The following is a 16669-nucleotide window of genomic DNA, read 5'->3' as shown; positions in this document are numbered from 1 at the left end:
TATTATAAACATATTTATTTTTCTGTAATAGATTAATTTTCTGTAATACATATTTATCTGTATAATGTATTTTTCTGCAATAGAACTTGAGCTGTAGATACTTCAATATGAAATTGATTATAAATATTTACATAATGCCATAGAATGTAACAGAAACAAACTTGGAAAACTGACATGTTTCATATCGTGTTGTATATTCACAATGTGAGTCACTAAACACAAAACAATTCAATAAATAATAAATAAATTGTACTGACTCTGTAAAGTATTATTAAACAGATAAAAATTATTTTTTTTGTAGAGAATAAAGCAATTTTATGTTCTTTTACTTCTTTTTCAAATGAATCTTCTCCAGCAACTGACTCAATATTATGACTCATGAAATCACTTTTGAATGCTCTGTAAAATTCACTAAATGACAAAGAATGAGGCTCCAAATAATATTTGAAATTAGATGCTCAGGAATAATGGGATGACAACTTAAGAATTTTATGTAAAATTTTATGAGTATTTTCTTTCAGTCCATTATTCTATTCTTCAAATTCCCTATGTGTTTTGAAACAATTATCCTCTTTACTCCATTTAACCCATCTGCTGGCTGAACATGTGCCAACTCCTAAAGCTGAAAGGAACCTTTCTTGACACGCATGTAACACATCATCTTGTATTCTCAGAGTCTTTCATGGCAGCATGCTTCATTTGAGACATTATCTTATAAATTGTAATGAAGACTATATTTTCTTCTTGATTCTCCTACTTTGACTTTTTGTTTAATTTATTTCCTGCGAACTGTGATAGAAAAGTACATTTTCCATTGTTCCCAATTCATATTTGACCAGAATGTATGAAATATTTGACTATAGTTCTCCTCATATATTGAAGAACATATTCACTTGTTTTCTGATTTGCAACAGTATTTTGATGAGTGTTGTTGACCTATTTTTCCATGGTTTCTCATTATTTCAATTTGTTCTCCTTTTTTTCTTTCTCACAGTACTTTTATATTCTTTGCCTTTCATTCTCAACAAAATTAGCTCAATTTTTTTTCCATACAGAAGAGTCCACTTTATTTTCAGAAAAACACTTTCTTTTCTATTTCATTATCTTAATTTATAGTGTCTTGCTTCACAGCAATATTCATGATGTTTAACCACTCGACTGTGCTTGACAAACTGGGCTCGAGGGCCATTGCTGCACTGTCATTGTGCTCGACGAACTGCATTCGTCCAGCTGTGCTCTCTTGCTGGGTGTGCTCATTGAATAGAGTTCAGCCGCCTATTGGCGGTACAGTACATGCTCAACGACTGGCACTCAGGTGTGCAGTCAGCTGCCTATGAAATTAATTTTGATGTCTATATCAGACACTAAAGTCGCTCTACACAGTGTAAAGTTCTTTCAATGGAGGTTGCTGGTGGTCTTCTCAGTGAAACAACATATTTTGTGGGGCAGTAGAATTTTCCAAGTGCAAACATGTTGAAGTACACATCTTCTTCATCTTTGTGTGATGAAGACATTGAACTATTATTAAGCCAAAGCGATATTGAGTGGTCTAGTGACAGTTTTTCGAGTGGTGGAGAAGACAGTGATGACAATTTCAGTGATAGTGATACAGAAACTTCAAGTGTGGAAGAGGGCATAGCAGAAGAAGTGCTGACTGCTGACACTAGTTTTTCAAGATCTTGGTCAGTTAAATGTAATGCTGATAGGAGTAAGTTTCCCTTCACAGGCACTCCAGGAATAAAAATTAGTTTCAACAATCCTCCAGATCCATTACATATTTTTACCTTCTTTTTTGATGACACCTTGTTAACAATTATATCAAGTGAAACAAACAAATATGCTGAACAATTTAAAAGTTCATACGAAGACGAATTGAAACACCAATCTTGTGTGCACAAGTGGCTAGATACAAATAATAGAGAGCTCTATTCATTGTTTGCATTGCTATTTCTCCAAGGAGAACTCATTTACACAGGAAAAGACACAGTGATTGAGCCACAATATACTGAATATCCTACAGCATCGAAAGTTGTTTTGTCATTACTCGAAGGGTATTTTGACAAGGGATATAAGGTTTTTACTGACCAATTCTATTCAAGTTCCTAGCTGTTAGATTTTCTTGCATCTAAAAGCACTGACTGTGTTGGAACAGTTATGGTGAACAGAAAACAAACGCCAAGAGATTTGAGGGAGGGAAAACTCAAGAAGGGTCAAGTTAAGACCTTGATAGAGGACAGTTGATGGTAAGATAAAAAAGATGTGTACACTCTATCCAGTACCTATAGTAACAAACTGAGAAGAGGAGAACAGTAAAAACAAAGCCTGAAGTTATACTGAAATACAATGACACAATGGGCAGCATGATTTGGCTGACTATTACATGACAAATTATACTGCCACAAGAAACCGCTTGTGAAAATATTATATGAAGCAGTTTCGCCATTTCATGGATGTGACAGCTCTTAGTTGCTACCTTATATATAAGAAACTTGGTGGAAAATTGGACTGATTCGATTTTCAAATTCGTCTAATCAAAAGTGTACTAAAAAAAAAAAAAAAAAAAAAAAGTGCACATGTTGTTTTGTCCTCTCAGCACAGTAACGTTGGCTGCCCCTGCCAAGTTTCAGCCCCAACACATCTGGTAGGCCGGCACTTTCCCAAACACATTCCAGTTACTGAAAACAAGATGGCACCGATATGAAAATGCTGAGTGTGTTGCAGCAAATTGGACGTCAACGGGAAAGAAATAAGAAGAGAAACGTGTGTATTGTGAAGAGTGCAGTGTTGGATTGTGTGCAATACCATGCTTGGAGCTATACCATACATAGAGTAATTTCTAATAAATATTCTTCAAGAAACTGTGTTTCATTTAGCTCTACTACTAAACCCCTTCCTCAGAATATAAAAATTAATAATAAATAATTTTTATTTCAGCAACAGTGTTACTACTGTGAAGACCTTTGAATTGTTAGCTATTCAGTTGTCAGATAATCACTTGCCCTCACAACAATCACACATAAGCATGTCAAATATGTGCCACTACAATAAACACTAGAGGTGCAGAAAGAATTACATGTGCGGGAACAGTTCTAGGTGGCAAAACTCCCCGCCTGAGCAGCGCTGCAGTGGCCGACAATAGCCCACCACTGGGAACTTTTTGCCACAACAAACAGCACGGCCAAGGGGTTAATTGTGTGGCTTGGCATTTCCTATGATTCTGATTATCTAATACCATGCATTTTCAGCAGCTGAAACTGATTGCAGATGGTCTTCTTTCCTCTTTTTTTGTTTTCTTACATCCTGTTCTCTTTTGAAATTTTTGGACCAACTTCCTTCCTTCAGTTTCTTGTTAATGAATTAACTAATAATTTGAATAATTAATAACTTATTGGATATTGATCACAATATTATAACACTGATAAATTATACAAAAATGTTATAAACATTTCAACAAACTTAAAATAATTATTACATTGGCACAACAATGAAAAAAGTAGTCAGGCATAGCAATGAAAAAAGTGCTCTCTATGTTCCAGTTCAGTAGGCACCAGACTGATAGGAGGAATTATTGAGTATGATCTTTTTCTGTGCAGATACATTGACAAGAAGACAATCAGGAAGCTGCTCACTGACATCATCCGTACGACTTGTGACCAACACCTACTTGATAAAGTAAGTTCAAAAACAATAATATCTCATCCAGAAAGTAGTCATCTACTATAATAATGGTATTACAATGCTTTGTTTTGTCATAGAAGCCACATAATAGCTAATGCATAATGTCTGTACTACAATGATTTCACTAAAGGGGAATGCACAGTATGATGTTGCAGTTTATACTCTGTTGATAAAAGTTGTGGTCTAGGTCTCAGTTGCTGCGATAGGAATGACTGACTTTGGAAGGAGTACCCTCTGAACCTTGAATTGGAGAAGGTGTAGCTTAGTTGTTTACTTGTTCCACACATCATCTGCAAGATACATAGATACATTATAGTGATGCAGAATGTGTGACATACATAAACTTTATGTAGTGTGATATGCTGTCCATGTACAGAAGGGTACCTACAATAGTGAAAAATACTTAAGTTTAACAAAATTATGTCACATCATATGTAATGCAAGTTAGCAAATAAGCATTAAGTCATCAAATAGTTTTCAAATAAACACTTTCAGTTTGGTTGTAAATATAATTTTTCTGTTTATCAGGAATTTTACAGCATGAAAACTGAAAGTTATAATTACAACATAATTCAGCCTTTTCATCTACATCTACATCTATGTGATTACTCTGCTATTCACAATTAAGTGCCTGGCAGAGGGTTCAATGAACCACCTTCAAGCTGTCTCTCTACCGTTCCACTCTCGAACAGCACGCGGGAAAAACAAGCACTTAAATTTTTCCGTGCGAGCCATGATTTCTCTTACTTTATCATGATGATCATTTCTCCCTATGTAGGTGGGTGGCAACAGTATGTTTTTGCAATTGGAGGAGAAAACTGGTGATTGAAATTTCATAAGAAGATCCCGTAGCAACGAAAAATGCCTTTGTTTTAATGATTGCCACTCCAATTCAAATATCATGTCTGTGACACTATCTCTCCTATTTCACAGTAATACAAAATGAGCTGCCCTTCTTTGCACCTTTTCAATGTCATCCGTCAGTCTCACCTGATGCGGATCCCACACCGTACAGCAATACTCCAGAATAGGGCGGACAAGCGTGGTGTAAGCCGTCTCTTTAGTAGACCTGTTGGACCTTCTAAGTGTTCTGCCAATGAATGTGATATGCATCTTTGGTTTGCTCTACTCACAATATTATCTATGTGATCATTCCAATTTAGGTTATTTGTAATTGTAATTCCTAAGTATTTAGTTGAATTTACAGCCTTCAGATGTATGTGACTTATCTCATAATCGAAATTTAGCTGATTTCTTTTAGTACTCATGTGAATAACTTCACACTTTTCCTTATTCAGGGTCAGTTGCCACTTTTCACACCATACAGATATCTTATTTAAATCATTTTGCAAGTCGTTTGATCATCTGATGACTTTACAAGATGGTAAATGACAGCATCATCTGAAAACAATCTAAGACAGCTACTCAGATTGTCTCCTATGTCATTAATATAGATCAGGAACAATAGAGGGCCTATAACACTTCCTTGGTGAACACAAAATATTACTTCTGTTTTACTCAATGACTTTCCGTCTATTACTACAAACTGTGACCTTTCTGACAGGGAATCATGAATCCAGTCGCCCAACTGATGCGATACTACATAGGCATGCAGTTTGGTTAGAAGCCGCTTCTAAAGAACAGTGTCAAAAGCCTTCTGGAAATCTAAAAATATGGAATCAGTTTGACATCTCCTGGCGATAGCACTTATTACTTCATGAGTATACAGCACTAGTTGTGTTGACAAGAATGATATTTTCTGAAACCGTGCTGACTATGTGTCAATAAATCTTTTTCTTCAAGGTACTTCATAATGTTCAAATACAGTATATGTTCTAAAACCCTACTGCAAATCAATGTTAGTGTTATAGGCCTGTAATTCAGTGGTTTACTCCTACTTCTCTTTTTGGGTATTGGAGTGATTTGAACAATTTTCCTGTCTTTAGGTAAGGAATTTTCTGTGAGCGAGTGGTTGTATATAACTGCTAAATATGGAACTATTTTATCAGCATACTCTGAGAGGAACCTGACTGGTATACAGTCTGGACCGGAGGCTTTGCCTTTATTAAGTGATTTAAGCTGCTTCATTATTCCATGGATATCTACTTCTATGTTTCTCATCTTGGTAGTTGTTCTTGATTGGAATTCAGGAATATTTACTTTGTCATCTTTGGTGAAGGAGTTTCTGAAAACCATGTTTAATAACTCTGCTTTAGTGGCACTGTCATCAGTGACTTCACCATTGTTATCATGCAGTGAAGGTATTGATTGCATCTTGCCACTGGTATGCTTTATGAATGACCAGAATATCTTTGGGTTTTGTGCCAAATTTCGAGACAGAATTTTGTTGTGGAACTTATTAAAAGCATCTTGCACTGAAATACATGCCATATTTTGAACTTCTGTAAGACTTTGCCAATCTTGGGGGTTTTTGCATTCTTTTAAATTTTGAATGCTCTTTTTGTTGCTTCTGCAACAATGATCTGACCTGTTTTTTGTACCATGGGGGATCAGTACCATCACTTATTAATTTACGTGGTATATATCTCTTGATTGCTGTTGATACTATCTCTTTGAAAACATTCCACAACTTTTCTACACTTACATGATCAGATCAGAAGGAGTGAAGACTGTCTCTTAAAAAGGTGTTAAGAGCATTTTATCAGCTTTTTTTAAATAGATATACTTTGCATCTCTTTTTGATGATTCTAGGTGTTATGGTATTCAGCCTAGCAGCAACTGCCTTATGGTAGCTAATCCCTGTATTCAGCACAATACTTACTATTTGCCCATGATTATTTGTTGTTAAAAGGTCAAGTATGCTTTCACAACCATTTACACTTTGAATGGGCTCATGAACTAATTGTTCAAAATAATTTTCTGAGAAAGCATTCAGTATAATTTTGGATGATGTTTTATGCCTGCTGCCAGCTTTAAACGTATGATTTTTCCAGCATATTGAGGGTAGATTAAAATCACCACTGACTGTAATTGTATGAGTGGGGTACTTATTTGAAATGAGACTCAAGTTTTCTTTGAACTGTTCAGCAACTATATCTTCTGAGTCGGGGGGTCAGTAAAATGATCCAATTAATAGTTTAGTCTGATTGTCAGGTATAACCTCTACCCATACTATTTCACACGAACTATCTACTTCAATTTCGCTACAAGGCTAACTACCTCTGATAGCAATAAACACTCCACCACCATCTGTATTTAATCTATCCTTTCTGAACACTGTTAGATCGTTTCAAAAAATTTTGGCTGAACTTATTTCCGACTTTAGCCCATCTCTCTGTACCTACAACTATTTGAGCTTCAGTGCTTTCTATTAGGGGTTGGAGCTCTGGTCCTTTCCCAACACAGCTACGACAATTTACAACTACAATACCAATTGTTTCTACAACTACCTGACTGTGTTTTACCTGCCCACTTTTAGACGGACATCCCTTCTGTGGTTCCCTGAGACCCTCTAACCTAAAAAACCGCCAAGTCCCTTCCACACAGCCCCCGCTACTCATGTAGCTGCCTCCTGTGTGTGGTGGACTCCTGACCGATTAAGCGGAACCTGGAAACCCACCACTCAATGGCGCAAGTCAAGCAGCCTACAGGGTCACAGAACTGCCTGAACCTCTAATTCAGACCCTCCACTTGGCTCTGCACCAAAGGACCACAGTTGTTTCTATCAATGACGTTGCAGGTGGTGAGCTCTGCCTTAATCTGGGCAAGACTGGCAGTCTTTACCATTTCCGCTAGTCGCCCGAAATCAGACAGAATCTGCTCCAATCCAAAGCAACACACATCATTGGTACCAAAATGAGCCATCACCACCTGCAGTTGGCTGCACCCTGTACTCTTCATGGCATCCAGAAGCACCCTTTTCACATCCAGAATGACTACCCCCGAGATGCACACCGAGTGAAGATCTATGAAAGTTAGCATAACCAACAATTTTAAAATTGTGATGCGATCTCATATCTGCTACAGGAACATGCTGAAACATAAATGGGCCTTCGCCAACAAAGTATAATGTCAGTTTTCTCACTTAGTGACAGTTATTTCACAGCATGACTTGGCTCTACATTCAGAAAACTTTATGCCTGCTTACTCTGGTCATGGAAGCCTATGAATTTACAAAGAGTAATGAAGGTCCTTTTTTGTGTAGCATCTCAATTACAAATTGTATTATTTGTTTTGAACTGTAATGAGTTATTTGTGACAAATTTCCCTCATCTGTAAGATTGTGAAATTGTAGTTAAAATGACTATGTAAAAGATATTTATCTTAAGATTGTATTTGAGCAAGCAGTACAAAATTGCTTTCTAAATTATTATTCTCTATTATATTAACAAAATGCTTTAGTGACTGAACAGTGTGTGAGTATTTTATATCTACCTCCATGGAAGCTGCATGCCTAACAGAGGGAATTGATGATGGCCGTGAGAGGGCATAGGTCTCACTCTCTGGTTGTGATCTGGGTTGTGTCTCTCTTTGCTCTTGGCCTGTTGACACCATTGTGGCAAAGTTTTACATTTTGTACCTCACTGTTGCAGAGCTCTCTTTAGGCTTGCCTTGTCTGTTTCCCATCCACCATCAGCCAGACGTACTTAGCTCGACTACCATTTGGAGTCACGTTGTCTTCCACAGGCAGCCCTTCCACCTTGCTGCTTCACCCATTCCTCTCCAGGGCACTGATGTGTGGCTACTTGTAGATACAGCAAGTATTTTAGTACAATCAAAATCATCTCTGTGAGGAACATGTATCAAAAAACATTTAAAAATCTCATATACACTTACTAAGGTCAACATAAATCTCAAACGTGAAATTTTGTATGTTGAAGTTACCTATAAAAGGCAGACTTACAGTTGTGTTTCTATTATCTTCTACATCAGTGGTCAAAGTAGTGGACTGCTCATGCTATTATGAAAATTTCTTCATTATGCTATAAAAATAGTGTGATTATTTCAAGTTAGTAAGTAATACGGATAGGTAAAAAAAATCTACTCACCATTTAGTGGCACATATAAAAGATACAAGATATGGAAATGCACAAGCTTTTGAAGCCAGAGACTCCTTCCTCTGTCAGGCAGGCTGAAAGGTAAGAAAGAGGGATGAAGGAAAAAGACTTGTGGAGTTTCCGAAATGGGGAGTGTTACAGAAAATTGGTCTAGAACCCCAGGTCATCTATCCATATTATATTATATTTTCAAACACTGATGATTTTCATTTATATAACTCATGCAGTTGAGATTTATGAGTTTATATTAGTTTGTGTTTGTAAATAATAAACATCTACAGGGGTTTCAAAATGAATATATGAGTTTTAAGATTTTATAGCATTTTATTACATTCAACTTACAATTATAAATAATATATCAAATGAAAGAGCAATCCAAACAATTTTGTTTGTATACTTGTGCACAAGGGGAAAGAGGATTGAATGACCAAGAGTGATTGAAGAACATGTTGAAGGATGAGAGTCTTTCACAGGTAGCCTCAAGAAATCAGTTCATAAGGGTAGCTGTGAATTAGTAATTCCATTGCCATCTGTCTGGAGACTTTTAAGGAGACACTTACACTTTGTCCTTATCATTTGCAGCTGTTACAAGTTCTATAGCCTACACATTATGATTTACATGCCAACTTTGGAAACAAAATGTTGCTGCTGCATCATCTACATCTACATATATACTCTGCTCGCCACCAAGCAGTGTGTGGCGGAGGGCAGAATTCACGCCAAAGTCATATTTCCCTCCCCCCACTGTTCCACTTGCAGATCGTGCGAGGGAAAAATGACTGTCTGAACACCTCAGTATGAGCTCTAATTTCCCTTATCTTTGAATGGTGATATTTGTGCAATTTGAAAGTTGGTGGTAATAATATATGCTCTATACCCTCGGCGAAGATCAGATTTTGGAATTTAGTGAGCAGCTTCTTCTGTTCAGTGCATTATCTATCTGCAAGTGTGTCCCACTTTGAACTTTCTATGAGATCTGTAATGCTCTCGCGATGGCTAAACGTACCTGTCATGAATGTTGTTGCTCTTCTTTGGACCTTCTCAGTCTCTTGAATCAGACCCAACTGGTAAGGGTCCCATACAGATGAACAGTACTCTAAGACTGGACAAACTAACATATTGTAAGCTATTTCCTTTGTTGAAGGACTGCATCGCTTCAGGATTCTACCAATAAACCGCAATCTAGAGTTCACCTTGCCCATTACTTGTGTAATCTGATCATTCCATTTGAGATCATTTCGAATAGTCACACCCAGATACTTGATGGATGTTACTGCTTCCAAATATTGGGCATTTATTTTGTACACATACATTAATGGGAATTTTTGCCTTGTTACATGCAGTAGGTTACACTTACTAATATTGAGAGATAACTGCCAGTCATTACACCACACATTTATTTTCTGCAAATTATCATTGATTTGTTCACAACTTTCGTGTGATACTACTTTCCTGTAGACTACAACATCATTGGCAAACAGTCTAATGCCACTGTCAATACCATCAACTAGATCGTTTATGTAAACTGTAAAAAGCAGTGGACCTATTGCACTGCCCTGGGGCACACCTGAAGATACGCTTGTTTCTGTTGAAGTCACCCCATTCAGGATGACATACTGCTCTCTGTCTGTTAGAAAACTTTCTATCTGTTCACATATGTCATTGGATAGACCATAAGCGTGCAATTTTTGGAGAAAGTGACAGTGTGGAACTGAGTCGAATGCCTTTTGAAAGTCGAGAAATATGGCATCAACCTGGGAGCTGGTATCTAGAGCCTGTTGTATATCATGTACAAAGAGAGCCAGCTGTGTCTCGCATGACCGCTGTTTCCTAAAACTGTGATGGTTTCTGCAGATGACCTTCTCAGAGTCTAGAAAGGTCATTATGTCTGAACAAAAAACATGTTCCATGATTCTACAACAAATTGATGTCTGGGAAATTGGCCGGTAATTATGTACATCCGATTTTCTACCCTTTTCATGGATTTCTATGATCTGGGCCTATTTCCCATCCCATGGAACTTTCCGCTGTTCCAATGATCTCTCATAGATTATGGATAAGAATGGTGCTATATTTGTAGCATAGTCAACATATCATCTTACAGGGATACCGTCTGGATTCTGGATCTGATGATGCAGATCTTTTGCATTGTGTCACCTCCAGTGATGAATCAGCAGTTCACTTATGTGGAAATGTGAACACACATAATGTGCACATCTGGGGTTCATCAAATCCCCACAAGATGGTACAGATGTAATGAGATTCACCTTTTTTGCCATATCCTGATGATGCAACTATAACTGGTGTTTCTTATCTTTATCTGCTAGAACTATGGCTCTTTTCTCAATTGGAATAAGTTAAACTACACAATTTCATCTGACTGCAAGATGGTGTGCCACCTCACTGGCATAACTCGGGACACCAGGCTGTTCCAGCTCAAGAGTTCAGCTGCGAGCTGTCGGGTGCCTGCGGATGCTGGCAGGCAGTAGTGAGTATACAGCTTGTACAAGTGCACGCAATGTCACAGGTAGACAGGGCTGGGCAAGCAGCTTACATGCAACACTGTGCACAAAGCACTGTCTATGGAGGAGACCATGTACAAGGCAATAAAGGGATTATGATTAACAAAAAACATTAATATAAGCCAAATGTACGAGTATTTTATTTAGTTTGAGAAATACATTTCCATTTATTCATGATTAATGAAATATTGGGTGTCAGTTCTTGAGCTGCCACAAGATGCAAAATGCTCTTAAGTGTTGGTTCATGCAGCTGGGACCTTTCTGCAGTTTTTACTCTCTTCATTATAGAAATCAGTTTTTGACAACCATATATTGTGCCAACCATAGATACGTGAGCTGCATTCATGTGTAATTTGGGAAAGTCTTCTGCATGAAGATTGCAGTACCATCTTACCCAGTTCAGAATTTGTGGTGTTGTAATACAAGGTGACCACATTTTTGGAAGCCAAAGCTGGGACCAACATGGGGGCCCATAATAAAGGAGGACAAGGGAAGCTGTGCCCCCCCCCCCCTCCCATCCAGACCTTTTCTGCTTGTGTCTGTGTATATGCGGATGGACATATGTGTGTGTGCGAGTGTATACCTGTCCTTTTTTCCCCCTAAGGTAAGTCGTTCTGCTCCCGGGATTGGAATGACTCCTTACCCTCTCCCTTAAAACCCACATCCTTTTGTCTTTCCCTCTCCTTCCCTCTTCCCTGACGAAGCAACCGTTTGTTGCGAAAGCTTGAATTTTGTGTGTATGATGTGTTTGTTTGTGTGTCTATCGTCCTGCCAGCACTTTTGTTTGGTAAGTCTCATCATCTTTGTTTTTAGATATATTTTTCCCACGTGGAATGTTTCCCTCTATTATATTTATATATATATAGACATACACACAAAATTCAAGCTTTCGCAACAAACAGTTGCTTCATCAGGAAAGAGGGGAGGAGAGGGAAAGACAAAAGGATGTGGGTTTTAAGGGAGAGGGTAAGGAGTCATTCCAATCCCGGGAGCGGAAAGACTTACTTTAGGGGGAAAAAAGGACAGGTATACACTCCCACACACACACATATCCATCCGCACATACACGGACACAAGCAGACATTTGTAAAGGCAAAGAGTTTGGGCAGAGATGCCTTTACAAATGTCTGTTTGTGTCTGTGTATGTGCGGTTGGATATGGGTGTGTGTGCGAGTCCTTTTTTCCCCCTAAGGTAAGTCTTTCCACTCCCGAGATTGGAATGACTCCTTACCCTCTCCCTTAAAACCCACATCCTTTCGTCTTTTCCTCTCCTTCCCTCTTTCCTGACGAAGCAACCATTGGTTGCGAAAGCTTGAATTTTGTGTGTACGTTTGTGTTTGTTTGTCTGTCTATCGACCTGCCAGTGCTTTCGTTTGGTAAGTCACATCATCTTTGTTTTTAGATATATTTTTCCCACGTGGAATGTTTCCCTCTATTATATCCATATCATTAATTTGAACCCAACAATTATGTTTGTTATTGTCACTGTTGCATTTCGAAATCTTTTCTGTCACCTTATTTTTCTCTCTCCTTTTGCCACTAGTTTCACTTTTTATTCACCTTCTCCTTTTTACCGTAATCTACTATACAATTTTATCCCGCCTATATATACTCAATAATACATATCCCACTTCCAAACCATAACCAAAAAAATATTTTTTCCGCTTTCAACACTACCGCTGCTGTAAAATCCACCGTTTCTAGTTCACAAACAGTTCCTTTCACACCATTTCGGCTAGTTCTAATAACTTTTGCTTTCTTTCCATTTCCGTTTTTTCCCACATCACTGATCATTTTTAGCCGCTTCCCACAGGTTTTAACGTCATTATTTCTTCGTCAGACAATTGTTAGCCCCATTTTCATAATCTGCCACCACAAAACCACTCCTTTTAATACATTTACACGCAGTTTTTTCGAAATTTTCCCAAATTTCTCCACCCTTTAACGTGTTTTGGCGGTAACACAACCACCTAACCTTTAGAAAGGAAACTCTTTGCCTTTACAAATGTCTGCTTGTGTCTGTGTATGTGCGGTTGGATATGGGTGTGTGTGTGAGTGTATACCTGTCCTTTTTTGCCCCTAAGGTAAGTCTTTCCGCTCCCGGGATTGAAATGACTCCTTACCCTCTCCCTTAAAACCCACATCCTTTTGTCTTTTCCTCTCCTTCCCTCTTTCCTGATGAAGCAACTGTTTGTTGCGAAAGCTTGAATTTTGTGTGTGTGTTTGTGTTTGTTTGTGTGTCTATTGACCTGCCAGTGCTTTCGTTTGGTAAGTCACCAATGCGGATGGATATGTATGTGTGTGCGAGTGTATACCTGTCCAGTGTCCTTTTTTCCCCCTAAGGTAAGTCTTTCCGCTCCCAGGATTGGAATGACTCCTTACCCTCTCCCTTAAAACCCAAATCCTTTTGTCTTTCCCTCTCCTTCCCTCTTTCCTGACGAGGCAACCGTTGGTTGCGAAAGCTAGAACTTTGTGTGTATGTTTGTGTGTCTATCGACCTGCCAGCGCTTTTGTTTGGTAAGTCTCATCATCTTTCTTTTTAGATATATTTTTCCGACGTGAAATGTTTCCCTATATATATATATATATATATATATATATATATATATATATATATATATATATAGTTATAATAGAAGGAAACATTCCACGAAGGAAAAATATACCTAAAAACAAAGATGATGTGACTTACCAAATGAAAGTGCTGGCAGGTCGACAGACACACAAACTAACACAAACATACACACAAAATTCAAGCTTTCGCAACAAACTGTTGCCTCATCAGGAAAGAGGGAAGGAGAGGGAAAGACGAAAGGACGTGGGTTTTAAGGGAGAGGGTAAGGAATCATTCCAGTCCCGGGAGCGGAAAGACTTACCTTACGGGGAAAAAAGGACGGGTATATTTAAAGACAAATATGTCTGCTTGTGTCTGTATATGTGTGGATGGATATGTGTGTGTGTGCGAGTGTATACCCGTCCTTTTTTCCCCGTAAGGTAAGTCTTTCCGCTCCCGGGACTGGAATGATTCCTTACCCTCTCCCTTAAAACCCACATCCTTTCATCTTTCCCTCTCCTTCCCTCTTTCCTGATGAGGCAGCAGTTTGTTGCGAAAGCTTGAATTTTGTGTGTATGTTTGTGTTAGTTTGTGTGTCTGTCGACCTGCCAGCACTTTCATTTGGTAAGTCACATCATCTTTGTTTATATATATATATATATATATATATATATATATATATATATATATATATATATATATATATATATATATATATATATATATAGAGGGAAACATTCCACGTGGGAAAAATATATTTAAAAAGAAAGATGATGAGACTTACCCAACAAAAGCGCTGGCAGGTCGATAGACACACAAATAAACACAAACATACACACAAAACTCAAGCTTTCGCAACAAACTGTTGCCTCATCAGAAAAGAGGGAAGGAGAGGGAAAGACGAAAGGATGTGGGTTTTAAGGGAGAGGGTAAGGAGTCATTCCAGTCCCGGGAGCGGAAAGACTTACCTTAGGGGGAAAAAAGGACGGGTATACACTCGCACACACACACACACATCCATCCACACATACACAGACACAAGCAGACATATTTAAAGTAAATATGCCTGCCTGCGTCCGCACATGTGTGGATGGATACGTGTGTGTGTGTGCGCGAGTGTACACCCGTCCCTCCCTCCCCCCAAGGCAAGTCCCCCCGCTCCCGGGACCGGAACGACTCCTCACCCTCTCCCCCAAAACCCACACCCCTTCGTCCCCCCCTCCCCCTCCCCCCCCTCCGACGAGGCAACAGTCTGCCGCGAAAGCCTGAATCCCGTGTGCATGCCCGTGTTCGTCCGTGTGTCCGTCGACCCGCCAGCACCCTCATCTGGCAAGTCACATCATCCTTGTTTCCAGGTACATCCTTCCCTCGTGGAATGTTTCCCTCCACCATAACCATATATATATATATATATATATATATATATATATATATATATATATATATATATATATATATATATATATATATATATATATATATATATGTATATATGAATATAATAGAGGGAAACATTCCACGTGGGAAAAATATATCCAAAAAGAAAGATGATGAGACTCACCCAACAAAAGCGCTGGCAGGTCGACAGACACACAAATCTCTTTCCTGACGAGGCGGCCGTTGGTTGCGAGGGCTGGAGTTTTGTGTGTGTGTTTGTGTTTATTTGTGTGTCTGTCGACCTGCCAGCGCTTTTGTTGGGTGAGTCTCATCATCTTTCTTTTTGGATATATTTTTCCCACGTGGAATGTTTCCCTCTATTATATTCATATATACATATATATATATATATATATATATATATATATATATATATATATATATATATGGTTATGGTGGAGGGAAACATTCCACGAGGGAAGGATGTACCTGGAAACAAGGATGATGTGACTTGCCAGATGAGGGTGCTGGCGGGTCGACGGACACACGGACGAACACGGGCATGCACACGGGATTCAGGCTTTCGCGGCAGACTGTTGCCTCGTCGGAGGGGGGGGAGGGGGAGGGGGGGACGAAGGGGTGTGGGTTTTGGGGGAGAGGGTGAGGAGTCGTTCCGGTCCCGGGAGCGGGGGGACTTGCCTTGGGGGGAGGGAGGGACGGGTGTACACTCGCGCACACACACACACGTATCCATCCACACATGTGCGGACGCAGGCAGGCATATTTACTTTAAATATGTCTGCTTGTGTCTGTGTATGTGTGGATGGATGTGTGTGTGTGTGTGCGAGTGTATACCCGTCCTTTTTTCCCCCTAAGGTAAGTCTTTCCGCTCCCGGGACTGGAATGACTCCTTACCCTCTCCCTTAAAACCCACATCCTTTCGTCTTTCCCTCTCCTTCCCTCTTTTCTGATGAGGCAACAGTTTGTTGCGAAAGCTTGAGTTTTGTGTGTATGTTTGTGTTTATTTGTGTGTCTATCGACCTGCCAGCGCTTTTGTTGGGTAAGTCTCATCATCTTTCTTTTTAAATATATATATATATATATATATCTGTGTGTGGGTGTGTGTGGGTGTGTGGGTGTATGAGTGTGTGGGTGTGTGGGTGTGGGTGTAAATAAAATGATCTGTCTACCACTCAATGTATTGTGCACTGCTGTCATGAAATTCACAGATCGTTTCAGTGACTGTAATAATGTTTATGTCCACCTCTAATTCAAGTTTGCTTAAAGCAGTTCTTATAAAGTGCAGCATGAATCTGGTTTTTTGTTTTTCTGCCATACTCACTTTTAAATCATTTAGTGCTTTTTATATACACACATCAAATAAAGTTTTGCATCACCTTGATTCTGAGAGTTCCAGAACCTGTACAGAAGATTGGAATAGAGATCAACATAAACATAATTTCTGCCTTTTTATTGCTCATGAAAACCACACAATGTATGTTGTACCACCATACAGTGAG

The 16669-nt window shown here is 38.9% G+C and overlaps 1 protein-coding gene across 1 annotated transcript in view; it reads left to right on the top strand.

Moving 5' to 3' along the window:
• LOC126175204 (aminopeptidase N-like) overlaps positions 1–16669 on the top strand; it is a 223922-nt gene that overhangs the window by 176047 nt on the left and 31206 nt on the right. Inside the window, exon 16 of the mRNA XM_049921813.1 lies at positions 3594–3672. Within this exon, the coding sequence (XP_049777770.1) occupies positions 3594–3672 (79 nt within the window). The remainder of the gene's footprint in view (positions 1–3593; positions 3673–16669) is intronic.

Source organism: Schistocerca cancellata, chromosome 3, assembly GCF_023864275.1.
Source record: "Schistocerca cancellata isolate TAMUIC-IGC-003103 chromosome 3, iqSchCanc2.1, whole genome shotgun sequence".
Lineage (NCBI taxonomy): Eukaryota > Metazoa > Arthropoda > Insecta > Orthoptera > Acrididae > Schistocerca > Schistocerca cancellata.
This window is presented reverse-complemented; position numbering and strand designations above follow the sequence as displayed.